This window comes from Dromiciops gliroides, chromosome 2 (genome assembly GCF_019393635.1).
Source record: "Dromiciops gliroides isolate mDroGli1 chromosome 2, mDroGli1.pri, whole genome shotgun sequence".
In the NCBI taxonomy this organism is placed as follows: Eukaryota; Metazoa; Chordata; class Mammalia; order Microbiotheria; family Microbiotheriidae; genus Dromiciops; species Dromiciops gliroides.
The window spans coordinates 117,095,020-117,122,706 of record NC_057862.1 but is presented as its reverse complement, the minus strand read 5'-3'; the positions used below and the strand labels follow the sequence as shown (position 1 = coordinate 117,122,706).

General features: G+C 38.6%; 1 protein-coding gene across 1 annotated transcript in view; it reads right to left on the bottom strand.

Moving 5' to 3' along the window:
- TMC3 (transmembrane channel like 3) overlaps window positions 1-27,687 on the bottom strand; it is an 83,204-nt gene that overhangs the window by 47,407 nt on the left and 8,110 nt on the right. Inside the window, exons 3-7 of the mRNA XM_043981656.1 lie at window positions 24,546-24,621; window positions 8,048-8,129; window positions 3,802-3,908; window positions 1,107-1,205; window positions 866-1,008 (exon numbers count right to left, since the gene is read on the bottom strand). Of these exons, the coding sequence (XP_043837591.1) occupies window positions 866-1,008; window positions 1,107-1,205; window positions 3,802-3,908; window positions 8,048-8,129; window positions 24,546-24,621 (507 nt within the window). The remainder of the gene's footprint in view (window positions 1-865; window positions 1,009-1,106; window positions 1,206-3,801; window positions 3,909-8,047; window positions 8,130-24,545; window positions 24,622-27,687) is intronic.

Here is a 27,687-nt window from a genome sequence, read left to right as displayed (position 1 = left end):
AGGTTTAAGTGACTTGCCCAGGGTCACACAGCTAGTAAGTGTCAAGTGTCTGAGGCCGGATCTGAACTCAGGTCCTCCTGAATCCAGGGCTGGTGCTTTATCCACTGTGCTACCTAGATGTCCCCTCAAATCCATTCTAAAACATTTACTAACTGTGTGACACTGGGCAATTCACTTAAACTGTTTGCCTTAGTTTCCTTTACTATAAAATGAAGATATTAAAAACATGTACCTCCCAGGTTTATTGCAAGAATTCATTGAAATGATATTTAAAAAGTGCTTAGCACAGTTACATGGTAGGTGCTTATTAAATGTTTGTTTGTTTCTTTCCTTCCTTCCTTCTTTCCTTCCTCCCTTCTTCCTTTTTTGCCATCTTTCTCCTCTCCACTCTCCACTCTCCTCTCCTCTTCTCTCCTCTCTTATTTTCGATAGTATAGGATATGACGTTAATGGATATCCCCATTCATAAGACTCTTAGAATGTATATCGTTGGGGTGCAGAGAATCTATTATATTTCTGGTAAGTTGTTTTTTATTCCACTTTACCAGCCAGATTGTACTTACTACCTACTCTCTTTAGAGCAAGGTTCTTGACTTTTTTTGCATCATCTTTGACTAGAATAACCTTAATATACCCTCTCAGAATAATGGTTTGTTGCCTGCCTTTTTAGTGGTAGGAATTATCAGATTTGATTTAGAGGTTAATCAAAATAAAGGTGTTACATTATTTCCCATTCAAGTTCATGAGCCTCCAGAAATTTACCCACAGACCCCTTAAGAACGTTTGCCTTAAAACCACAGGGTGATGGGCTAAAAGGCCAAAGTGGATAGGCCAGAAAAAGATGTGAGAACATTCACAACCTTACTTCTTTAACAGAATGATAAAGCTGTAAACAAACACTGCCATGCCAACCAGGAAGTAAGCCAAGGGCAGCCGGTAGCCTGCTTTGCCAATCTTCCTCTCCTTGCCATAGTAGCCATAAAACAAAACAGAGTACTTGAGATAGCCCTGCAAAGATAAGACCATTGACATCATCACTGACTTCTGGCTTCCCCAAACCTTCTGGTATTTACAAAGAAAGCTCCAGTGAGAATTATAAACTTTACCCCCAGGGACCAGACAGTGTCCAAGTCTTGTGCTGAAGCAACATGGTCCTTGGGAATAGTTTTTCTGATGGTGCTTCCAAAGGGCTGCCCTGCAATCAACTGAAGAGAAAAGAAAGATTAATGCCATAAATAAAATATCTATTCTAGAGGAATATGGGGAGAAGAGGGAGTAGGGGAAAATGAACTGAATGGCCTGAGAGAGGGACCTTGCATCGGCACCTGGCACCATCACTATTGGAGTATACATCACAATATCTAACATACAGTTGGTGTTCATTTTATATCTGGCATAAGAAATGATCTTTGGATGTTAACTTAGAGCTGAAAGGGACCACAGAAGGCATTGAGCTCATTTTACAGATGAGGAAGCTAAGGGAGTTCCTGACAGGTTAAGTGATTTACCAGATTCACACAGCTGGTAAGTATCTGAAGAGGGATTTAAACCCAGGTCTTCCTCATTCAAAGTCCAATACTCTATACTCTGAAAAAGTTTAGAGGTAATCTCTGTTCAAATAATGGCTTCAAAAAGCAGAAGAAAAAAGATTTCTACCTTTTGTATATATTTCAGATTGTACCTAGAGGATATGCTAGATCTCTCCTAAATGAATATACCATATGGGGCATCCCAAAAGTCTTAGTGTGGTTGCTAAGTGCAGTCAGCAGACATAGAATGTGTTCTCTAGATACAATGTGAAATAATAATCCCATTAATAAACTATTGATAGCTTAAAACTGCACTAAGACTTTGGGGACAGCCTTATACAGTTCAATACAAAAGAAAAGTCTCCTATGCCATCACATACATGTATAGACACTTAATTAAAGGGTTTTTTTAATTGTCAACTAAAACAGGCATGCATTTTCTCCAAAGGTTTAGCCAAATTTTTGACTGTATAGCTCTAGTCTGCAATAGATTATGATTTGCAAAAGCCTTTCTGTTTCCGTCTTAAACTTCCATTATGTCTTCAATGTACATGTAGATTATTCTCGAAATTTTTGTAGACATGAGAAAGTAGGCATATGTATAGGTAATTGGCATTTTTGTTGCCTATTTTGGGGAAAATATAAACCAAAAAGATAAAGAATGCCTATTGTCTGGACTAGAATTGTCAAACCCATAGCCCACAACATTTTATAGTACATCCTGAACTAGATTAATATGTAATTGGGAATTATTAAATGAAATAAATAATGAATGAAATAATATTACATTTAAAAAATAATTCAATATGCAGTGGCCCTGTTTCCATTTGAGTTTGATGCCATTGCTCCAGTCTATGGTAGGCAGTTGGATAGACAACTCAAAGAGCTAGTCCATTGTTGTATATATCCTTGAACAGATACTGAAAATGGACAGTGATCTGGGACTGGGGCTGAATAGATCAGTCAGGATTGCCTTTGGAAAATTTCAGTGCTTTTCATGACTCTGAATAGTTGCAATTTTTAACAACAATATTCCTCTAACAATACTGTATAGCTGAAAGTTATGGCATGGTCTAGTCTCTAAAGAACTGTGGCTGAAGGTCATCTGAAGTATGAGAGTCTGATAATGTATTAAGCAGGCTATAACATAGTGCAATGAAGAACTGTGGAGGCAAAGCCTTATAAAGGATGCTTTCAGAGTGATGTATGACTGGGAAAAAAGTTGGGCTGGTCACATTGAGAGAGGGAAAGAAATCTAGCTCTTGGCCCATTTGCTCCATTGGCATCTATACAGTGACAACAGATTTTGAGGAAGGTGTTCTAGATCATAGGGTGGACTTTTTGTGATGTATTTATGGGAAGACCTGGACAATGGTTGGAGAGAAAGAGCAGGCATGGATAGAGTCTGACTTTTATTGTTGGAGGGAATATACAAACATATGGATTTCCCAGCTCCATAAACATATCAAAGTACCCATATCCTGCATTTATATTACCCAAAGCCTACTACAATGTAATACACATAAAAGGAGCAGGAGATACCTGTATCAACATTTTGGAGAATTCATGAAGAGCGTATAATGTGGTGACTATGCTTCATAAAGAGGAAAGAATATATCTAGGAAATTATACCTAGAAACTTAACTTCTCTATGCAGAAATACCAATGCTAAGAAAAAATGGTCACAAAATTAACTTAATCAGCTCAACCTTTGACTGAACACTCAGAATACAAGAGTTTTGATTGGAGTGAGATAGGAGCTTAATTAAAAAGTAAAAGAGCAAAAAAAGAAGCTAACCTAGTTTTATACTAATCTGATTTATTTCTAGGGCAGTTGGTAGATTGAAAGGAAGTCAGAGATGCACTTGATCTTGTGCTAGGAAAGATTTTAAATTTGTCCAAATGCTATACTCATTAATTGATGGAAAATTTTGTGTCAACCACTCAATGCTAGGTAAGGGCGATGATGTTTGCTTATTAGCCCTTGAAGAGTTGTTATCAATGGAAGGAGGTCAACTTGGAAGGACATATGAATAGTGCTATATTGGGTTTGATAGTGGCATGATTGTTAGTGGACATGGGCTAGAGACCAGCATTATCACTAAATGGGCAGAGATGCTATTTAGCAATGAATTGGGTTTCAAATTGTGATACTAATTCAGTCTTTAAATTATCCCCCACCATCTTCCATGACCGAAAAATGTAACCTCCTTTTCTCTTTCTCTAAATGCCATATGTTTCTTTTCTTTTCTTTTTTCATGATGGTCCTTACCTCTGGAAGAACAATAAAAGCACCAGTCATTATGGTAAGCACGATGTTAATTCCAAACAGCCATCTCAAAAAGATAAAATAGGAGGCAACACCAGATCCAAAATGACCTTAGGAGACAGAAGGATACATGAACAGCTCACTTTTGACTCCTACCACAAGGTGGTAGGCTTCTGTGATCAAGGTGGGAGAGAATTTCACGATCAAGGAGAAGGTCAACTGGCATGCAGCCCCTGGGAGATGAAGTGGACCAAAGCTTCCTACTTTAAATAATTAGGTGCTACTCTCAGAGTTATTTTCAAGCTGCAGAAAGTCTGTCAGCACCATGTCAACTTTAAGGAAATGTTCCAGTGGTCTGCTCTAGTTAGGACTCTGCCAGCTCCATTGGCTATATCCCTGCTACCTGCTGCTGGTTCTATCTGATACTGCTTCCTTTCATACCTCCAATTCTACTTAGTGTTGTCCATCAGATTACCCTAACCATGTGCTCTGTCTGCAAGTTGGACATTCCATTGCTGCTCACTAGGGGGGTCTCCTATATAATAACTATCTACCTGTTTACTACTACTACTACTACTACTACTACTACTACCATTTATTCATTTATTTATCTTGTTTATTTATTTTTTTGTGGGGCAATAAGGGTTAAGTGACTTGCCCAGGGTCACATAGCTAGTAAGTGTCAAGTGTCTGAGGCTGGATTTGAACTCAAGTCCTTCTGAATCTAGGGCCAGTGCTTTATCCACTGTGTCACCTAGCTGCCCCTATTATTATTATTTTTTAATGGATCAATCACTCCTGAATTCCCACTACCATCTATTTACTTGTCTAGAACATCTTCTTTTTTTTGTAGAACTTTCTAACAAATGTTGCTGGAACCTTCCTGATCACTTGTCCCATCCTGGTGGATAAATCTTATCTATTGAGTTTTGTTAATGACAGCAGGTGCCTAGTTTTGTTTCCCTATACCTTTTTTTTTGGCAGTTCTAACCCTTTAGCCCTCTTCTGATGCCCAGTATACTGATCTTTTTCTATTATATGTAAAGAAGGCTGATTAAGGCAGTTCCCTGATCAACTTGAGGGAATTATGATTTGATAAGCTTGTTTAGAATTTTGATTAAGTATTCCTAAGTAGGATATGGATATATCCATCAATGACCTCAATGGAGAAGGAGATCTGGGGACACTGAGAAGTCAGGGGGTATATCTATTGGGACATTCCCATTAATGATTCTTTGAGGAAAAGGATGCCTTAAGTTTTGTGTATTATGGATATTGCTGTTGGTTTGGAAACATCCCAATTGTGTTAAGCCTAAAAAGGAAGGGACTTCAGACAGCCCTTTTGAGAGAGATCCTGAGAGAGCTGAGAAAGTTTAGAGTGCAGAAACTTAAGAGTGTACTTGAGTCCTGAGGGAAGGGGAAGGAGGGACCTTGTATATGTGTATATGTTCCCCACTCCCCTGGCGTCACAAATAGCAGTATTGGAGTAGAGCACCTAAAGTCATTTTGGTACCTAAGCAGACAAGAAATAAAAATCAATGAGATATATAAATAAGCTAAATTCTGAAGATCCTACAGGGAATGCTGGGCGGGAGCCCATTTGGGGGCACCTCTATGACTGAATCCATCATATGTAACTCAGAGACTGGGTTCTGGGCCACAAGATAAACAATTGGAGAACAGGAATGATGTAGCTTAGATAAAAATTAATATTTAAAAAAGACATAGCATTTTCACTGTGCTTTGGACAGGTGATATCTACAGTATTTTGTTCATTTTGGGGAGCCAAATTTAAAAAAATGAGACCATCTCTGGACAAGCATGATCAGGGTAGTGAAGGGGTTTGAAACAATCTCATGTGAGGAACAATTGAAAAAATAGAAAATGTTTAGTCTTAAAGATGACTTTAAGGAAATGTGCATTTGTCTTCAAATATTAGGTTATGAATGTCTACATCCTTATGATTTTGGAAGGTTGAAACATTGTTGATTTTATCATTCCTCTGACTGTTTAAAAGTAGAATGGGGGGCAGCTATGTGGCACAGTGGATGAAGCACCAGCCCTGGATTCAGGAGGATCTGAGTTCAAATCCAGCCTCAAACACTTGATACATACTAGCTGTGTGACCCTGGGCAATTCACTTAACCCGCATTGACCTGAAAAAAAGAAAGAAAGAAAGGGAAAAAAAGAAAAGTAGAATGGGCTGCTTCAGGATTTAGTGGGTTTTCCCCTTCTTGGAAGTATTCAATCAAGGACTGAATGGCCACTATTTAGTTATGTTTGTAGAGAGATTCTTTTTCAGACATAGGTTGAACAAGATGGCTTTGGAGGCCCTTCCAACTCTAAGATTTTATGATCTTATGATGCTGGGACTCTTACATAGAATAAAAATTAGACTTATTATTATTTTTAAAATTTCATAGGGCAGAGCTAGAGCCAGTGATTAAAAGTAACAGGAAGGCAGATTTAGCTCAACATGTGAAAGGACTGCCCCCAAATTGGAGCTATCCAAAAATGGAATATGCAGCATGCTTAAGTAATTGAGGCAGTGAGGTGGTGCTTAATAAATTCCTTTCCTTTCCTTTCTTCCTTGCTTGTTTCCTTCCTTACTCCTTTTCTTCTTTCTTTCCTCCTTTCCTTCCTTCTTTTCCTTTCACCTTCTCTCTCTTTCTCAGTAAGGAAACTCACTCTATCAATGCAGATCAACAATTGTTCTGCTGTTTCAAGTCTTAGATTCCTATGACACTGAAGTGTCACACAACACATATATTTTAGAGATGGTACCTGAACTCAGCACTCATATTATACAGTAAGGACAATGGCAGAGCAGGTCATGCGTATGGGGCCACTCTTCTCTGGCCACAGTGTTCCTTCAGTTCTAGGCAGCCAACTCATGTAGGAAAGGGAACTTTGACATCATCTAGCTCCAAATCCTAATTTTATATAGATTACCAGAAAAAAAATGCTAGTGAGAAATTAAGTGACTTGTTAAAGGCCACACTGGTAGTAAGTAGGAGAGCTAGTTCCTCTGACTTCAAATCCAGTGTCCTTTCCATTATGCCATTATGGAAAACTGCCAGTCATACTCAACCCTACTTCTCTAAAACATTGTGAGGAAGGTGCTTTGTAAATGTTAAAGTGCTATGGGAATGGGAATATTGTGACCCTCATTATTATCTGATGCAATTTAAAGGGAGCGAGAGTTAAAACTAGGTTGGAGCAATGGAACTTTGGGCCAAGGTGCAATAGGAGAAGGCATGCTACCTTCCTTCAGTGATTCTTTAGTCTGCCATTCTTGTTCCTTATGGTGCTCTACTGCTTTCTTTTCTTTTCTGCCATTGGCCTGTCTCTCTCAGGTCTTATCCCCATGGTACATGTCTCCTAGGTTGTGCCTTTAGGATCTCCTGCCTGTTGCTTATATCCCTGCCCCTAGGGAATAGTAGGGTCTGGGACCATTGGTGATTTTATCAGATGCTGAAAAACTATCCTTTGTGTTATTATGCCCAAGCTGAATTCTCCTCTGGAGAAAGAAGTGCTAGTTGTAGTGCTATGGTTAGAGTTTAATGCTAAATTCCTTTATAACTTTTCTGTGAAATTGCTCAAGTTCCTGTTCTCAAAAAATACATTAAAAATAGTGCTTGAATTTTGTAATATTTCCACTATCCCTACAGATTTGGGCCTCACAACACCACAACCCTTTTAGGCCATAACTATAGGTATTATATCTATTTTACATGAGAGAACTGAGACTCAGGGACATTGAATGGCTTTTCCATGGTCATATAGTTAGTAAGTATCAGAGGCAGGATTTGAACCCATATCTTCCTGACTCTAAGACTAATAATTGGTTCACCATGCAAACATTACTTTGGAAAAGGATGATAAGCTAATGACCAACTGATGCAATGGCGGATCATAATTTCAGAGGCCCAACAAGGAAGTATGGTATCCATATATTTTCAGAGAAATGATAGATTCAAGATGTGCATCAAGACATATGTTTTTGGATATAGCCAATGTAGGAATTTGTTTTTGCTTGTCTAGACATATTTGTTGCAAAGGTTTTATTTTTTCCCCTTTTTCACTTTGAGGGATGTGAGAGAGAAAAATATATATGTTGATTAATTTTAAAAAATAAGAAGAAAAGGATGACACAATTTTTCTGTGTATTCAAAGGCCTTCTAGAAGAGAACATTGGAGATAAAGTCTGCCAATGTTCCCTATCTCTCCTCAGATTACAAATACTTACTTTCTATTTTCTTTATTCTCATTTCCCATGGAATGAAGATGACCACAAAGTTGTAGGCAAGTCGGACAAATTTCCTCCAGAGCTAAAGAAAAATGGAGAGGAAGAAGAGAGTGTCACTTTCACGAATAAAGCAGCATGCAGAAGATCTAGGCATCATGTTATCCGGGCATCACATATCCAAGTGCATGGCCAGATAATTATAAAAGAGGAGAAGGAATTTAGGAAAATGTTCTCGGAAGTATATTTGTACTGGGGGTAAGGAGGCAGGGATTTCCTGCCATTAGACATCTTCCTCTGGAATGTTCAACATGACCCTGGTAATCCTTGAACCATTATGGAATTGGAGCAGTTATTCTCTCCCTTTTCTGAGGAACTGTGGGGTCTGTCACAGACTACTTCAACACTTAGGAGCATCCTAAATGATTCAGAGAATAACATGCAGATATATAGCTCATTAATTACAGAAAGCTATAAGAAATTTCAACATTTCCCAAATGTTAGTGAGAACCAGCTTTCCTGTAGTTTCATCATCTTATTGTTTCTTCATTCGATATTTGGGTTTATATTCACAGAACTGCCAAGCTACAAAAGTTCTTAAAGATCACCTGTCCAAAGGTATCAAAATTGTAACCCATGGGCTTCAAGTGGTCCAAACAGCTCCCAGGTGAAGAGGAACCAAATAAAAATGTCATTGGGAAATGTTTAATAAAATAAAAACACAAACCACATTTATCTGTGGTTTTCTAAGGAAATGTGAGGCCCATAGGGAACTGTTTTTATTTGAGTTTAACACTACTACTCTAGTCCAATCTCTTTGTTCTTATAGATGAAGAAACTAATGGCCAATTAATTCAATCAATCAATTGACACTTATTAAGAGCTTACTATGTAGTAGATAGCAGAAAGCTTGCCTCAAAGCTAGAAAGACTGGATTCCAGTACTGACTCTGATATCCTTGCTGTATAGTCTTGGGAAAGTCACAAACTCTCAGTCTTCTAGGCAGCAAACTGAATACAATCTACAGAGAAGGTACTGTTCTACATTAGGAGACATACTTCCTGTGCCAAAGATGTAACAATTGTAGTCCCTATCTCCACTCCCTACTATGTGCCAGTAATTGAGCTTTGTGCTGGTGATACAAAGATAAAACCTACCCAAGTTCCCAAGGAAGAACTTTAACTGTAATCCAATTATCTTGATTTTAAATTCTCCTTCCTCTATAGCATATAATCTCACAACATCCTTTCCAGCAAGATATGACATATCAGGTGGCAGCTAAGTGATTCAGTGGATAAAGCACTGGCCCTGGAGCCAGGAGTACCTGAGTTCAAATACAACCTCAGACACTTGACACTTACTAGCTATATGACCCTGGGCAAGTCACTTAACCCTTATTGCCCTACAAAAAAGATATGACATACCATCCATCCTTCAAATATATATTTAACACTTACTATGTGGAGGGCCCTATGGCAGACATCATTACATATAAAATTAGTCAGTTAGGGACTCACCTTTAACATGCTTATAATCTTGCTGGGAAACACAGTTTTGATTCTGAAGGAATCTTATAAATCATCTAGTTTGACTAATATTATATAATATTATAGATGAATAAAACTCTAAGAGACTTGTTCAAGGTCAGGGTTAGGGGGCAGCTAGGTGGTGCAGTGGATAAAGCACTGGCCCTGGATTCAGGAGGACATGAGTTCCAATCCAGCCTCAGACACTTGAAACTTACTATCTGTGTGACCCTGGGCAAGTCACTTAACCCTCATTGCCCCACAAAAAAGTCAGGGTTAGTGGCAGAGTCTAGTCTAAAACAGAGGTCTCCAGTTTTATTTCTATGATATTACAATGGCTTCTATAAAGGGAAGTAAGAGGTATGTACAAATAACACATATATTTCAATGCTCCTAGGACCTGTGATTTTATCTGCTTGCATACATCTTCAATAGATGCAGATTGCAAATCTATTACTTTGTAGATGTTCTTTCAGCCATAGCTAAAAAATAAATTACCCTTCAATCAATGTGATGAGCCTATCTAGACTTAATGAGGGTGGTTCTTGGACAGCCAAGTCTGCATTTGAAGCCATTCCAGATTATTAGAATCTATCTCTATAGCCTCTAAGACCCCTCAGTCACCCCTGTACTGTGATGAGGTTTTGGGGAAGACTTCAGTGTAGGACACTGATCATAATTCCCATTTATCTAGTGCTTTAAAAACCTTTGTGTGATTGGGACATGTAAGTAAAATTGTCCTCATTTTATAGGTGAGGAAATTGAGGCTCAGAGAGTAGAAGTGATTTGCTTAAAAAGACATGGTTCCCAAGTATCAAAACTGAGTGTAAATCTATTCTTCAACCCGACAATTTTTTTTCTTCTATGCTACCTACCACTGCTGCCACTGCTTCATCCTCCAAACCAGTCCACCACAGGCCATGTCTGGGAGTAGCCAAACAACTCAGAGCTATACATCCTGGGACAAAACAGCTTTATCTTTACCCTGACCATTTTGCCCTGATACCTGACCTCTGCTTGCACCTCTTATAATCAGAGAACTATAATCAGATTCACACTACCATTGCCTTATGAAAGAGTATGCCAGTTATCTTCCTTATAGGTTCCATTCACCATCTATGTGACTTCTCAGACCATAACTCCATTTATTTGTTCATTCGTTTGTTCGTTCATTCGTTTGTTCACTTGTTTGTTTGTTCGTTCATTCCTTTTATTTTGCCTTCAATAATCCCCTTCAAAGCATTAAGCACCACCTTTCCTCCCACCCTCCTCAATGCACAGTCCAGGTTGGGCCTTGTCTCCTTCCCTTCCTGGGTCCCTAGGTCTACATATAGTGCTGTTTAGAAACAGCAGTTTATTACAAGAGTTGTAACAACCATAAACAACGTGCTTTAGGATTGGGAGAAGCAGTTAAGCAGAGAGAGACACAATCAGGAAAGACTTCAAGGAAGAGGTGGTATTTAGGTAGGTTTTGGTAGATTGTTAAGATTTTGTTAGGTACAGATGGGATTTAGCTATACTTTTTATTAAGAGAAAATTGTCAGTTGTAACTCAAACCTCTTATAATGTTGCTTTCAAGTCGTAGAAATATAGTGTAGCAGAAATTGAACTGAACAGTCAGAATCACAGATTTCTAGTCCCAGCTTTGCAATAACTGGTTGTGTGACCTTGGAAAAGTCATTTCATCTATCTGGGACTCGATTCATTCATTGGTAAAATGGAAGGAGAAAATAGCTATGGTAGACACTTTATGGTATCCTCCAGACTTGAATTTTTGAGATAATGTTTATTTTGAGATTTTTTTTTGTTTTGCCATTTTACAGCACAGCTTTTTTATCTCAAGAAATGTGGTGAAATAGTAAAACAAAAATATCTCACAATAAAAATCTTAAGGAAGCTATGTGCTGCAATTCTGTGCTCCTGTCCTAATAACCCTGCCAATCATAGGAAAGAGAGCATGGGATTTGTGATCAGAAAGCTTGTATTTTATTCATAGCATTACCACTTACTACCTCTGTGTTCTTGAGCTACACTTCATTGGACATCAGATTTCTCACCAGTGAAATGATTGAGGAGGAATAAATCATTGCTGGGATCCCTTCAAAGCCCAGTGATCCTATACTTTGTGATTCCCTGGGATGTCAGCAAACCAGGGTAGGAAATTAGTAGTCTAATATTTTGTAATTGGATTAGGCTTTGAAATATTACCCTTAGGTTAGAATATCAAAAGATCCCTTGATCCTTTGTTTTATAGATTAGACAATAATTTACATAGAGCCATCTTTCCTAAAGTTGTCAGAGTCTTTAGGAGAGACTGATAACTCCCAAGTTAAATATAGCTGAGATTATGATTAATATTATTACAGATCAGATAGAAGATCTCATTTCAAACTCTTACTCTGGCCAGAGCTATAAGTTATCAGCTATAAGTTATCAGGTGCTTGCCACTGGGCAAGCAGCACAAAATGTGCCTGGGCCAAAATGCACCAAACACTTGTCAAATTTACTTTTTTTTTTTTTTTGGCTGGGCAATTGGGGTTAAGTGACTTGCCAGGGTCACACAGCTAGTAAGTGTTAAGTGTCTGAGACCGGATTGGAACTCAGGTCCTCCTGAACCCAGGGCTGGTGCTCTATCCACTGCACCACCTAGCTGCCCCTCAAATTTACTTTTTAAAGACAAATTTCTTTGGAAGGATGAGGGAAAGACCCTAGTCTTATTTGAGGAAGACAGAGAACCCAAAAGGATTTTGCTGCCAAGACTTCCAAGGGGAGGTGATCTGGGTAGGGACTGTACTGGGGGTGTTGCTACTAAGAGAGGAAATTCCATCTCATTTCTTCCCATTTTAACTAATCCTTCTTATTATTTAGGTGCTAAACTCTGTTCTTTCTAGTGGCTGAAGGACGACAAGTACTGATAGAACTCCAAAAGTTTCAGCTTCTTAGAGCAAAATCCCAGACTTCCTGTCCTGGTTGAAGCAGTTTAGCTCTGTGATTTGGGGTAAATGCCTAAACCTTACTGAACCCCAGTTTTCTCATCTATAAATAATAGTCATAGTGATAACTGTACTACCTGACATGGTTGTTGTGGTCATATTGTACATCTGTGTATATTTATATATTTATTATACATATGTACATATGTATTTATGTATATCATTATATATGTATATCTATTTGTTGCATATGTATTTATGCATATTTATATATGCATGCTGATGAAATTGCAAAAATATAAAAGCCAGTTCTTATTAAGATTGCCAAGCATGTAACAGACTTTTTCCAAGAATACTTTGTTTATTGCTTCAAGGGTCCTTTCTTTTGGCTTCAATTATCCCTTGTTATTGAGTGATTTCCATCTTTCTCTAGAATTCAATGAGTCAACTGTGTGATGTGGCAACTTAAAAAAAATCAAAATGAAAAACTGACATAATCTTAGTGTGCATTAATAAGAAAACACTATTGAAAACACAGGAGGCAACAGGGCTCTGCTCTCTGTGTGGGAAGGAAGGGCACATCTGGAGTATTGGGTCCAGTTTCAAGAACCACATTTTGGCAAGGACATTGACAATCAAGAATATGTCTAGAAAAAAGTAACCAAGATGATGAAGTCACCAAAAACCTTGTCATGCAAAGATTGAAGGAATTGCAAATGTTCTGCCTAGAAAAGTGAAGATGGTGGTGGTGGTGGGGGGATCAGGTTGGGGAGGGGTGGGGGATGGGTGTGGGGGGAGGTATTGGTTGGGTAGAGGACAGGGTGTGGTCTTTGTCTTAAAATATATATATATATAATGTGGAAGAGGTGTTAGAATTATTCTGCTTGACCCCAGAGGGCAGAATTAGTAGTAATGGATTAGAAGTTACTGAGAAGTCAATTTAAATCTTATTTTAAAACAACAAAAATCAAAAGAAATAAAAAAAAAACCCACCCCAAACCCTTCCCTATCACTAGAGCAGTCAAAAGTGTAATGGGCTGCTTTGGGAGGTGGCTGATATCCATTCACTGGAAGTTTGTAAACAAAGCTTGAATGATGACCGGGAGGTGATGGATTCCTGGTTAAATATTGGTTAGACCTGATAACTTTTGAGGTCCTTTCCAGCTCTGATATTCTGTGATTCTATGGTCATTACCAGTCTCCATTCATCATTGTCAATCTTGTATTTCCAATGGTCTACTGGACAATTGTATTTGAATATTCTTTTCTCATTTCAAACCTATGTGCAAACTTAATGTAATCTTCCTCTGCTCCCTAACAAACTCTAAAACCCCCAAGTTTTCCTATTGGAGTGCCTTTTTTCTTTCAATGGCACTGCCATATCCTCAGTCACTCAGGTTTGAAACATTTTGATCATTTTATACTATTCCTTTCCTTTTTCCCTTCCCCAGTTCTTCCTGTGTAATCTCTCTGTCTCTTATCCATCCCCTCTCCCCTTTATCTCTGAAATGGAGCAGTGGAAGCAGTGCTCTAGAATAGTAGAATGTTAGAGCTGACAGGGGACTTTAGGTATTATCTAGTTCCCCCTCATTTAGGATGAGAGGGAACTGAGGATGGCAGACAATAAATGACATACCTTTAGAGATCAACTTGTCAAACATTCCAAGACTACTACTAGAGCTAGAAGATACCCAAGGAGCTACCTGGTTCAACCTCTACCTTAGCAAGATTCCCCTTTGCAAGTCCATAGGCAGTCATCTATCCTTTGCTTGAAAATGTATATCTAGTGAGGGGGAACCCAATATATCTCAAAGCAGACCATTCCATTTTTTGTAATGCTCTAAATATTAGAAATATTTTCTTTATGCAGGGCTTAAATTCACCTCTCTGTAGCTTGTATCCATTTGTTCCCATTTCTCTTTAGGGGGCCAGGTACAATGAATCTAATCCCTTTCCCCAAAGGCAGTCCTTTAAATATTTGAAGACAACAACAATCACCAGTTCTCCCTATGTTGTTCTCTGCTACAGGGTGAACACCTCCAGTTCCTTCAAACAGTGTTCTGATTGTATGGTCTAAAGCCTTTTGCATCTGGATATTCTTTAGTTTGTCAATATCTTTGTTTTTTAAATTGGGAATTTAGAAGTGACCATCATGCTCCAGATGGAGTCTCACCAGGGCTGAGTACCATGAGACTATCAATTTCTTCTTCATGGTTACTGCCTTTTTAAATATAGCCTAAATATACTAGCTTTTGGTACAACATCACTGTTGACTCATCCTGAGCATGGGGTTGAGATCTTTTCCATTTATACTATTGTCAAGTTATACTAGCTTCACTTTGTGATTGTGAAGTTGGTGACTTTTTGAACCTATTATTGGAGTTTACATTTATCTTGAATATATTTTACTTTATTCATTTTGGCCCATTCTTCTAACCTATTGAGATCTTTTGGATTCTGACTACCATCCTTTTAAATTTTTAGTTCAGAGATCTAGGATTGGGTTCTATCTCTGTTACTAATTAGTTATATAACCCTAGACAAGTCATTTCACCTCTCCGAGTCTCATTTTCTCATTTGTAAATGGGGACAATAGTTCTACTACTGCATATTGATAAAAAGGAACAAATTAATTACGTTTTCTCATCAATTTTCTCTCAATTTCAGATAATTAGTATTTGGATTTTAATCCTGAGAAATATAATAATTTTCTAGCTTTGAATGAACTAATAGGAAAAAATAACTTCAATAGGATTTTTTTCCACTTGAGCTTCTGGAAGAGGTTCAACTCATTATGAAACAGGAGTGTGAAGATTCTATTTGGAGGTCCATGTTGCCAAGCAATTTAGTCTGAGGCTTCATCAGTTTAGCAAAATCAGAGATTGTGTCAGATAAACTCATGCCTCCTGGGTTGACATATGATAAACATGTATAGATTATATAAAAGTACTTAATAATAATAATGATAAATACAAATAAAATTATTATTTGCTATTATTCCTAAAATCCAGTCCTGCTCATGTCATTACTCTACTCAAAATTTTTTCAATAAATCAACATTTCCTTGAGGATAAAGTACACACTGCTCATTCTAGCATTTATAGAACTTCATATTGTGGTTCCGACCTACCTTTCCAGATGTGTTTCATATAATCTCCTTTCATGAACTCTGTTACAAACACAGTGACTTAGTGACTGCTCTCTAAAGTCTAAAAACCATCTCCCATTTCCATGTATTTGTACAGGCTGTCCCTCATGCTTGGAACATCTGCTATCCTCACTTCCACTTAGAATTCCCACTTTCTTTTAAGACTCATCTCATGTGCCACTTATACAAATACTTTCTGGATTCCCCTCTAACCCTCCCACCCCATTTTTACTGCTTCATCCCTTCTCAAAAATATCTTGTATTTACTTTCTGACATGCAGGTTGTGTTCATGGAGCAATCATAGAGTGTGAGCCAGAAATGCCAGCACAGGGGGCATTGTCATTGACCCTTATCTTTCCCTCATAGAATATGTGCTGATTGTGAGGTTTGGCCCATTATCCATGCATACCTATGATTGTAGTGAAAGTAGCGTTTCCACAACCTTCATTTTGACTTTGCAGTTTTATTCAAAATTAAGATCAAGGGCTATCTCCTACCAGAGGCAATCTTGGGTTCAGTTATCCAGCTTATCCCCAGTGGGGAGGTTTACAGATTGAGAACCACCTACCATTTCTGTTCCCATGTCTCTCTCCAGCTCTGACACCTGGCATGGGTGGGAGTTGTCTTGAGTTCTGGAACTTTGCCAGCCTAAGGGAAGGAGAGGTATCTAGCTCTACCTTCTGCAGACTCTGGTGAAAGGGAAAAGTCTATTTTGTTTTTCATTCTACCTTTCCCAATAACTCTCCTTCATGAATTATCACTACATACTCCTATGCTTGTTGCACCAGTATGGAACCTCTAAATTTTACAATACCTGGGAAAAGCTCCACTGTGGTTACGTCTTTACTGATATTCTAGGTTTGTAGAGTATCTTGAACAAGATACTATATAGAAAGTGATTTTTAAATTTTAAAGTGCTATGAAAATCTGTTATTTTTATTAAGTGCGAGATTTACCCTAATAACCAACAACTATCACCACTGTTTGAAAAACTGAACCAGAATCAAATGGACATTTGATATAAATATAAGTAAATAACACAAAGAAATTACACTCAAGGCAACCTCAGGGAGGAAAATAAAAGAGTTGGTGGAGTCTGTTTCATCACTGACCCAAGGGCAACAAGAAACATCATTTCATAAGACACCTGATCATCTTGCAATTTTATCTTGAAAAGCATACATTAGCAAACCAAGGGGATATTTGTATCTTACTCACCAATATCTGTTCCCAGGGCAGCTGGGTGGTGAAGTGGATAATGTGTAGGGCCTGGAGTCAGGAAGACCTGAGTTCAATTCAGCCTCAGACATTTACTAGTTTCGTGACCTTGGGGCAAGTCACTTAACCCTGTTTACCTCAGTTTCCTCATTTGTAAACTTAGCTAGAGAAGGAAATGGCAAAACATTCCAATATCTCTCCCAAGGAAACCTTAAATGGGGTCATAGAGAGTTAGATATGATTGAAAAATGACTCAACAAGAAATGATTCTCCATGAAGCCCCAAATCATAGAATTCTGAGTTTTTCTTCTTTTTTGGCTGCCACATCACACTGTTGACTCATATTGAGCTCCTAGCCCACTAAAACCCTCAACTCTTTCCCACATAAACTACTGTCAGCCCATGTATCCCTGAACTTGTGCTTGTGAAGCTGATTTTTTTTTAATCCAGGTATAATCTTTATATTTATTCCCATTGATTTTCATCTTTAGTTCAGCCCAATATTCTAGCCTATCAAGATCTTTTTGGATCCTTATTCTGTCCAGATTCATGTTATTAAAAAATTTGATGACACCATCAAAATTTTAGAATGATGAACAATATTTTAATAGGGTCTTTAAGTATTCTTATCAGTCTTTTATTCCATTCAGATTATTACTAAAATCAATGTGATGGGAAGATTTTTATATAAAGTAATTTGTAGTCATACAAATTGCTGAGGATGGGCATTGCCTGGGAGGGATGGCTAAGCTGTTGCTTAATGTTATTATCAAAGACAAAGCCTAGAAGGAATCATCCTCCCAGAAATCACCATATTTTCCCAAGTAAAAGGAAAAAGAATTCTACATCTTCTTTGTCTAGAAGACTTTCTAAGAATTTGCTGAGTTTCTGCCAAGAATGCAAAGAGCTAAAAATAAAATGGAAATTGTCAGTAGTGTTTCTTTATTATTCACTGTTGTATCTTTTTTATTTATGCACATTCCTTTATTTTTATAGAGATTAGCTTCAAGGACCTTATCACACAGATTGCTCAAAAAGCTCTAGACAGAGAAGAAAGAGTAAATCTACTTATTATAAAATTGTGCTAAATGGAACCTTCTTGACCACACCTACTCTACCTTCAACTAAGCATTTGACCAGGGGATTTGATATATTAGTACATTATTATGCTAATGAATACTTAAAATATACCTGAAAAAATATATACAAGATCACTGTTTAGATATGAAGGGGATGTGGGCATTACCTTGGACAAGTTATGGCACCTTTGCAGGGGGTGGGGGGATTCCTCAGTTTTATAATCTGTAAAATGGGAGCAGCAATTCTTTCAATCTCTACCTCACAGCACTGTTATGAGGCTTAATGAAATTATATATATATGTGTGTGTGTGTGTATATATATATATATATATATATATGTATATATATACATACATACACACTATATATATGTATATATATACAGATATATATGTATGTATAATGCACTATTACATTAGGGCACTGAAATAAATGAATTTTAAGATAACTTTTAGCTCTAGATTTTATTATCTGGTATTTTTTTTGTGTGTGTGAGGCAATTGGGGTTAAGTGACTTGCCCAGGGTCACATAGCTAGTATTTTCTGGTATTATAATAATAAAAATAGCTTACAATTCTACTATGGGTTTTAGAATATGAAGCCATTTTAAAAGATCATCTAATGCAGTGGTTCTTAACCTATGTTCAACTGATTTAGATAGGGAAGAAATATATTTTTACTCTAACAAATTTGGAACTGCAATTTAACATCTCCTTTAATTGTGAAAACAAGCAGTAAACATTATCCTGAGATGAGGCAGTCCATAAGCTTCACCAGACTGCCAAAGGAGTATACGAGACAAGATCAAGATCCTCTGCTCTAATGCAGCAGCCTTTCACGTAGCATCTTATAGGCATTATCTCCTTGAGATAATGACACTCACAAGACCCTATGAGGTAAGTAGTACAAAAAATTACTATCCCCATTTTCCAGAGAAGAAGATTGAGGCCCAGAAGTGAATTGACTTGCCCAAGGGGCTACAGGTGGTAAATGGCAGAATTAGAACTCAAGCTTGCCTTCCCAGTTTAAGTTCATATCCTGATGTTTTGGGCTATCTGACATTTGACCAATTGATTAAAGGGCTGGTGTTATCCAGCTCCTTTGTGACCAAATTCTCTGCACAAACCTCAGAAAATGAATGCATCCATGAGGAAGTGTCATAGTTCTGTGGCTCTTATTCTAGGGCTTCCTGACTATCTGTCCAGAGAAGGGGCTATTTTTTTGCAGGTCAGTGAGGGTTAAGTGACTTGCCCAAGGTCAAACAGCTAGTAAGTTTCAAGTGTCTGAAGCTGGATTTGATCTTAGGTCCTCCTGAATCCAGGGCCGGTACTTTATCCACTGTTCCATCTAGCTGCCCTTCTAGAGAAGGGGCTTAAAAGCCCCAGTTAAAGCAGAATATACTGAATAGGATGCCTGCTTACTTAGACCCACAGTGTCTGACTAGGTAGGTAAGATCTAATGGGAGAACTTGAGCCTGCTCTAGATGAAAGCATCGAAAGGCCCATTTTGTTGTTGTTGTTATAGAGTGACTATTTCCAGTTATCTCTCTTACCTGCTATAGCTACAGTTTCCAGAGAATTCAGCTTCGTGCCCAGTCCATATTACTGCTCTGTAGACCTTCTGGGCATATACTCTGAGCTTTTGACAAAGACTATACCTCTGCACCCTTGCCTAGCTATTTGACTGACCCTGTCCAGCTGATCATGACTTTCACTAGTCCATATCCCTTTAACTTCCTCATGTCCTAGAATATTAGCTTGGAGACTACATAGCCTTTATCTGGTATCACTAGGGGTCTGGGGAAAAAGCTTTAATATTCAAGGATTCAGATACCAAGCTTGGATCAAGATGGTAGCCACCTTACATTTCTGGGCAAGATTAAACCTTTTCACACAGAGGTCCTGGCAAAGCTTAGGATCCTAAATTTAGAGCTCAAAGGGTCCTTAAAGATCATTAAGGTGAGGAGTTCTGTACTTTGGTTCTATGTCATGTTTTTAAGGATAGAAAAGCAAGCATTTAAGGATATTGAAAAAGAATCAGTATCTTTTATAATAGTATGTATTTTATTTTTTATAATATTTTAATTTTTATAATATTTTAATTTTTATTTATAATAGTATGTATTTTATGCACTTAAGAACATCGTTCCAAGGAGGAATCCCTAGGTTTCCCCAGAGTGCCAAAGGGCTCCATAACCCAAAACAGGTGAAGAACTTCTAAACTAGGAAAACCCTCCCACCCCATCTACAAACAAGGAAATAAAGTAAAAGCTTTTAGAAAGTGTCAGTGACTTCCCTAAAATTACAGAGGGTGTATGTGTGTGTGTGTGTGTGTGTGTGTGTGTAGGATTTGAACATAGCAATTCTGACTCTAAATTTAATGGTGAAGTGGTTCAGTGGAAAGAGTGTTATATTTGGAGTCAGGGAGACCTGAGTTCAAATCCTGCCTCAGACACTGACCAATTGTGAGTTCCTGGGTAAGTCACCACACTCCTCTGTGTTTCAATTACTTCATCTCTAAAATGAGGATAATAATACCACCTATTAATGCATTTTACAAACTTCAAAGCACTATATAAATCCTAGCTATTATTAAATTCAGCATGTTTCCTACTACACCAAAGTACCTTTAAAGTTATTCTTCTAATTGTACCTTATCTGCAGCTCCTTGGTTTTACCTGAAACTGTAACTACCTCACCAACCTAGAACAGCTCAGGGAATGATCCCCTTGGTTGGTAACTTGAGTTGAGAAATTAAATTGTCATTAGGTCTCCTGAGAGAAGAAAGCCTTGCACATAGGAAGCACTTAAATAATTCTTTGTTGAATTGAATTTAAAAATGAAATAATATCTAAGGCAATTAAAAAAAAACTACTGCTATTTGTTAAAAACAACAACAACACCCTTGCTAGATCATTCATTTCAGACAAAAGCAAGCAGAGTTTGTCTTGGAGACAAACACAATTACTGAGGAAATACCCCACTGCAAATGCAATTAAGAGATCCTTAGCTACAAGATCTTGTGTACTTGGGATGCAGACCTTCATGATACCCCTGTCTTTCCCTTTCCTATCTTATTTCCCTTTTTTTTGAACTCCTTCCCTTCCTTCCTTCTGTTCTTCCTTCCTTCCTTTCCTCCCTTCTGTTCTTCCTTCCTTCCTTTCCTCCCTTCTGTTCTTCCTTCCTTCCTTTCCTCCTTCCTTCCTTTCCACCTTTCTTCTTTCCTTCCTTCCCTCCTTTTTTCCTTCCTCCCTTCACTCCTTCCATCCTTCCTCCTTTCTCTCCCTCCTTCCCTCTTTCCCTCCCTCTTTACTTCTTTCCTTCCTTCCTTCCTTCCTTCCTTCCTTCCTTCCTTCCTTCCTTCCTTCCTTCCTTCCTTCCTTCCTTCCTTCCTTCCTTCCTTCCTTCCTTCCTTCCTTCCTTCCTTCCTTCCTCCCTCCCTCCCTCCCTCCCTCCCTCCCTCCCTCCCTCCCTCCCTCCCTTCCTTCCTTCCTTCCTTCCTTCCTTCCTTCCTTCCTTCCTTCCTTCCTTCCTTCCTTCCTTCCTTCCTTCCTTCCTTCCTTCCTTCCTCCCTCCCTCCCTCCCTCCCTCCCTCCCTCCCTCCCTCCCTCCCTCCCTCCCTCCCTCCCTCCCTCCCTCCCTCCCTCCCTTCCTTCCTTCCTTCCTTCCTTCCTTCCTTCCTTCCTTCCTTCCTTCCTTCCTTCCTTCCTTCCTTCCTTCCTTCCTTCCTTCCTTCCTTCCTTCCTTCCTTCCTTCCTTCCTCCCTTCCTCCCTTCCTCCCTTCCTCCCTTCCTCCCTTCCTCCCTTCCTCCCTTCCTTCCTTTGTTTCTCCCTCTTTCCATTCTTCCCTCCTCATATTTCATAAGCCCTTATATGTTTATCTTTTTATAATCTGCTAGAGGATAAGCTTATTTCAACATAAAGACATTTACTGACATGACAAATTGAAATGGGGAAGCAACACCATGTGATGAAAAAAGAGACTCTAGAGTCAGAGAACTTGCATTCAAACCTTGCCTGTAATCCTTATGACTTGCATGACTTTGGGAAAGGTACTTAAATTCCCTGGACCTCACTTTCCTTGTTGCTAAAGCAATGGGTTTGGACTAGATGGGTTGAGACATTCCTTCTAGCTCCAGCTATAGGTTATGCCTTTCTTTTCTTTCCTTTTCTTTCCTTTCCTTTCCTTTCCTTTCCTTTCCTTTCCTTTTCTTTTCTTTTCTTTTCTTTTCTTTTCTTTTCTTTCCTTTCCTTTCCTTTCCTTTCCTTTCCTTTCCTTTCCTTTCCTTTCCTTTCCTTTCCTTTCCTTTCCTTTCCTTTCCTTTCCTTTCCTTTCCTTTCCTTTCCTTTCCTTTCCTTTCCTTTCCTTTCCTTTCCTTTCCTTTCCTTTCCTTTCCTTTCCTTTCCTTTCCTTTCCTTTCCTTTTCTTTTCTTACTGTTCTGTTCATGATTGTTAAATCGGGGAAATAGTGACTTTTTAGTAATTTTCAGTCATGTCTGACTTGTTACGACCCCTTTTTGGAGTTTCCTTAGCAAAGATACTGGAGTGGCTTGCCATTTCCTTCTCCAGCTTATTTTATAGGTGAGGAAACTGAAGCAAACAGTGCTAAGTGACATACCCAGGGTCACACAGCTAGTAAGAATCTGAGGTAGAATTTGAATCCAGGTCTTCCTGACTCTAGGCTCTATCTACTGTGCCACCTAACTGCCCATGACTCACGTGTGTGTGTGTGTGTGTATGCATATATACACACATATATATGACTAAAACATATGAATAAGACATGCAAATAAATACAAGCAGTATCTGTGCTTCATGTATAGAGCAGAGAAAGGCAAGTAGCATACACATATGTTGTTTTGATTATTATTCTATAGAGAGCAAATTATTGGCTTAATGAAGGCCTTCTGTCAGTATCAGTATTATAGTCTTCTGAAATGGTTTGCTGAGACTGATAGTCAACGTGCTATAAAATGTATCATCTTTATAGAGGAAAAAACTGCATTAACTAATTATCTTAATCAAGGGCAAAGACTATTTAAATAATTAGCAGAATCAATGAAAGGGATACAGAGAAACAATTCATAAATTAGATAATTCTTCTTCTCAGCTGTGGATATTAGGCTCTGTTTATGCTTTAGGTCTTTATTTGTAAGGTCTAGTAAGACCAAGGGATTTTCTTTTTGGACTGGGCCTCTGATTTCATAGGTATAGGGAGCTCTGAATGAGGAATTTCTGCCCTTGTAGACTGGCATGAGCTGTGCCAGGCGACCCTTGTAGAGAAGGGGGGCTTTGTGGACCAACCACTGAACGATTGGGAATGATGGGCAGGTAAGCCCAATGCAGAGAAGAACAGCATTTCTCAGACCACTGACCCTGTTTCCAGCTTAGCCCTCCTATAACTAGGGGAGTTGGTCAGGAGAGCAGCAGTTATATATGTATATCTGACAGCTACTGTTACTGCTACCACAGATGCAATAGCCCTCCCCTTCTATGCATCCACAATTATTGAAGAGCCATAAAAATGTTTTTACTACCAGCTCCTGGGCATTGTAAAACTGCTTAACATCAAATACAGATATGATTTTTAACATTAGAAAAGACAGTAAGAAAGATGCATTATCATCTGCTTTACTATTGCATCCTGAGGACTACTGGGGCTTTCCATCTGAAAGCTCTTTCCTGTATATGTTGTTTCCCTTTATTAGAATATGAACTTGAGAGCAGGGGCTGTATTGCTTTTCCATGTGTTTTCTGAGCACTTAGCAAAGTGCTGTGCATGTATCGAACAGTTAATGATTTACCATCATTTGCCTGGAGAAGGAAGGAAACAAGTATTTATCAAATGCTTACTAAGTATCAGACACTATGTTTTTTTCTTATTCAATCTTTGTTCAGTTATGTCAAACTCTTCATGACCCCATTTGGGGTTTTCTCAGTAGAAATACTAGAGTCATTTGCCATTTCCTTCTCCAGCTCATTTTACAGATGAAGAACTGAGGAAAACAGGGTTAAGTGACTTGCCCAGGGTCACACAGCTAATTGGTAGTTGATGTCAGATTTGAACTCATAAAGATGAGTCTTCTTGACTTCATGCCCAGCACACTATCCACTGTGCCACCTAGCTGCCCACTATATAAATATTTTCTTGATCCTCACTACAATTCTGGGAGGTAGATACTATTATTTTCCTTATGTATAGATGAGAATACTGAAGAAGACAGAAGTCAGGTGATTTGTCCAGGGTCACATAGTCACTATGTCCTGAGGTAGGACTTGAATCTTGGTCCTTCTGATGCCAGGGCCATACTTACATCTACTATGTTGCAGCTGACTCTGATAAATGCAACAAATAAGTAGAGATAAATGGAGAAATAGCTTCATCCAGAAAAGCGATGTTACAAAGTGTTAGGAGACTCGACACTGGTGCAATATGTTTCCAATGGGAGTGGGTGAGAAACTAAAAGCAATGGGATTAATTATCCAAACTGAGCTTGACTAGAGGTGACTGGGACCCAGAGATCTGCTAGGCCCAATGCTATAAGCCTAGCAGCTGACATAATGCCCTGGCACTGCAGGAAGACCATGTACCTACATCAGCACCTGCTGCTTGATAGCCTCTTGTCCTGGTCAGCCTTCCTTCAAACTTCAACACGATCTCTTTAGCTCTTCTGCAAAAGAAGGAAAGGTCATCATGTCCACACAACTCCATTTTCTTACATTCTGTATTCTGGGCCAAACTCATTTGAATAAGTAAAGCAGTAAACAGTTGCCCCAGAACCTACGATATGTTTCTGTGGGATGATGGAATTATGTAAATGTTTCCTTGAACTGCTTTGTGGTGATCAGGAAACTCAGTTTTTCCATGAGCTCTTCAAGCTTCCTCCCCACCCCACCAACCCCAAGCCTGTCATGCATCTCATATTCTTCCTAGTACTGATATTAAGTGAAGCATTCCCATGTATTAGTGTTTCCTCCCTCTGATTTAGGGCATAGAGGGGGAAGTTTGGTTGATTAGCCTTGGAAATTCTGTGAGCAGAATTCAGTTGTCTCCCTCTGAGCTAGCCAGCCATATGGCAGTACTGGGAGTGTAACTTGGGATCATGGATTCCAATGGGAGGGGACCTTGGAGATCACATATTCCAACCCCTTCATTTTGCAGATGGGGCCCAGAGAAGCCAATGACTTGCCAAAAGTCACATGGGTATTTTGTATTGGAGCCAGGATTCATCCATCTCCAAATTCAGGGCATTTTCCACTTCGGCAAATTGTTTCTTTTATGTCACAATGAGCTCATCTGAGTGGGAAAGCCAAAACCAGTACTAGAGAGCCACACCCAGGAAAATATAGTCATTGATGATGATGATGATGACAGCATTTATATAGTATTTTAAGGTTTGTAAAGTGCTTTGTAAATATCTTGTTTTATTCTCAAGACAACTCTGGGAGGAAGGTGCCTATATTATCCCCATTTTATAGACAAGGAAGTGCACATGGCTCAAAATTAAGTGACTCAGGGACATAAAACTGATGTTTGGGTGGTCTTTGAAAGTGGGACATCTTGGAGGCAGCTAGGTGGCGCAGTGGATAAAGCACTGGCTCTGGATTCAGGAGGACCTGAGTTCAAATCTAGCCTCAGACACTTGACACTCACTAGCTGTGTGACCCTGGCCAAGTCACTTAACTCTCATTGCCCCACAAAAATAAAAAAAACCCCACCCCCCCAAGAAACCCAAACAACAACAAACCAAAAAAAAAAAAAGAAGGAAAGAAAGAAAAGAAAAGAAAGTGGGACTTCTTGCTTCCCAATCCAGAGCAGGAAGATGTGAGCATTGAAGTTCCATTTGTACAACCCCAGGCCAGTTAATTAAAATAACTCAACAGTTAATATGGAAAGACTGAAAGCTCAAAATGAATCAACTGTTTGATGTGGTGGTGGCTGACAAAGTTAGTGAGGATCCAAGGTTGGATTGAGAGACCTAGGTGTAATCTGCTCTGGTTAGACTAATCACATTGGGAATATTGTATTCAATTCTAGTATTGCAATAGAAAAATACTTATGGGACAGCTAGGTGGTACTGTGGCTAGAGTGCTAAATCTAGAGTCAGGAAGATTTATTTTCATGAGTTCAAATCTAGCCTCAGATACATACTAGTTGTGTGACCCTGGACAGGTCACTTAACTCTGTTGCCTCTGTTTTCTGCTAGAGAAGGAAATGGCAAACCACTCCAGCATCTTTGCCAAGAAAACCACAAAAGAGGTCACACAGAGTCGGATATGACTGAAAATGACAGAACAATTTACAGACATCTAGAAGAGGGTGACCAGGAAGATTAAAGACCTGGAGGTCACCTCATATAAACATCGATTGAAGGAACTTTGGATTTATACTTAGAGGAGGTTCTTTTTTGGGGTGATGCTTTCTTTTCCCCACCCCATAGGATTTCTGACCCATGGCTATCATTATGAATCATGGATCATAGAATTATGAACCAGAAGGACTTTTAGTTATCCACTGCCCCCCAAATGAAGAAACTGAGACTCAGAGTCAGCTTGCCCAATGTCAAGTATAAATATTAAGAATAGCTGGACCTAGGATTTGAACCCAGAGTTTTAGAGGGAACATGATAGCCCTTTCTTTTGAAATTATGCAAAATACTTCCATTTTAGTCATTTTGTACAAGAAGACTTAAATAAAAGCAAAAAGAATGAAAGAAAGTGAAAAATGACATGCTTCAACCAAATAATACCAGTTCTTTCTCTGGAGGTAGATAGTATGCTTCATCGTTAGTCCTTTGGGATGTCTTGGATCACTGTATTTTTGAGAATAACTAAGTCATTCACAGCTCTTCATTGAACGATATTGCTATTACTGTGTACAATGCTCTCCAGGTTCTGTTAACTTCATTATATATTAGTTCATATAACTCTTTCCAGGTTTTTTTTAGATCATCCTGCTTTTAATTTCTTATGGCACAATAATATTCCATTACAATCATATATACCATAGCTCTTTTAGCCATATCCCAATTGATGGGCATCCCTTCAATTTTCAATTCTTAGCTACCACAGAAAGAGCTGCTATGACAGCTCTTTTTCTTTCTTTCTTTTTTTTTTTTTGGCAGGGAAGTGAGGATTAAGTGACATGCCCAGGGTCACACAGATAGTAAGTGTCAAGTGTCGGAGGCCAGATTTGAACTCAATTCCTCCAGAATCCAGCTGCCCCCTATGACAGCTCTTTTCAAATTAGCTTGGTGTCAAAATGGATAGAAGGATAAACTTGGAGTTAGGAAGATCTGAATTCAAATTCAGCCTCAGACACTTACCAGCTGTGTGACCCTGGGTAAGTCACTTAACCTCTGTCTTCCTTAGTTGCCTCATCTATAAAATGAGGATAATAATATTGCCTACTTTCCAGGGGTTGTTGTGAGGATCAAATGAGAAAATATTTGTAAAGCATTTTATAAACCATAACATGATATATAAATGCTAGCTATTATCATTATTACTGTTATTATTGTTATTATTGGAATGTCCCTTAAAGGTTGAGTCTAACTGCCTCATTTAACTATTGCATTAATAGAGTGCTTTGAGGTTTGCAAAGTGTTTGATATAGGTTATTTCATGTGATCCTCACAAAAATCCTTTGCAGTAGATACTATTATTATCTGCCTTTTACAGATGAGGAAAATGAAGTTTGTAATGTAGCCAGAGTCACACAGGTAGTGTCTGAGGCA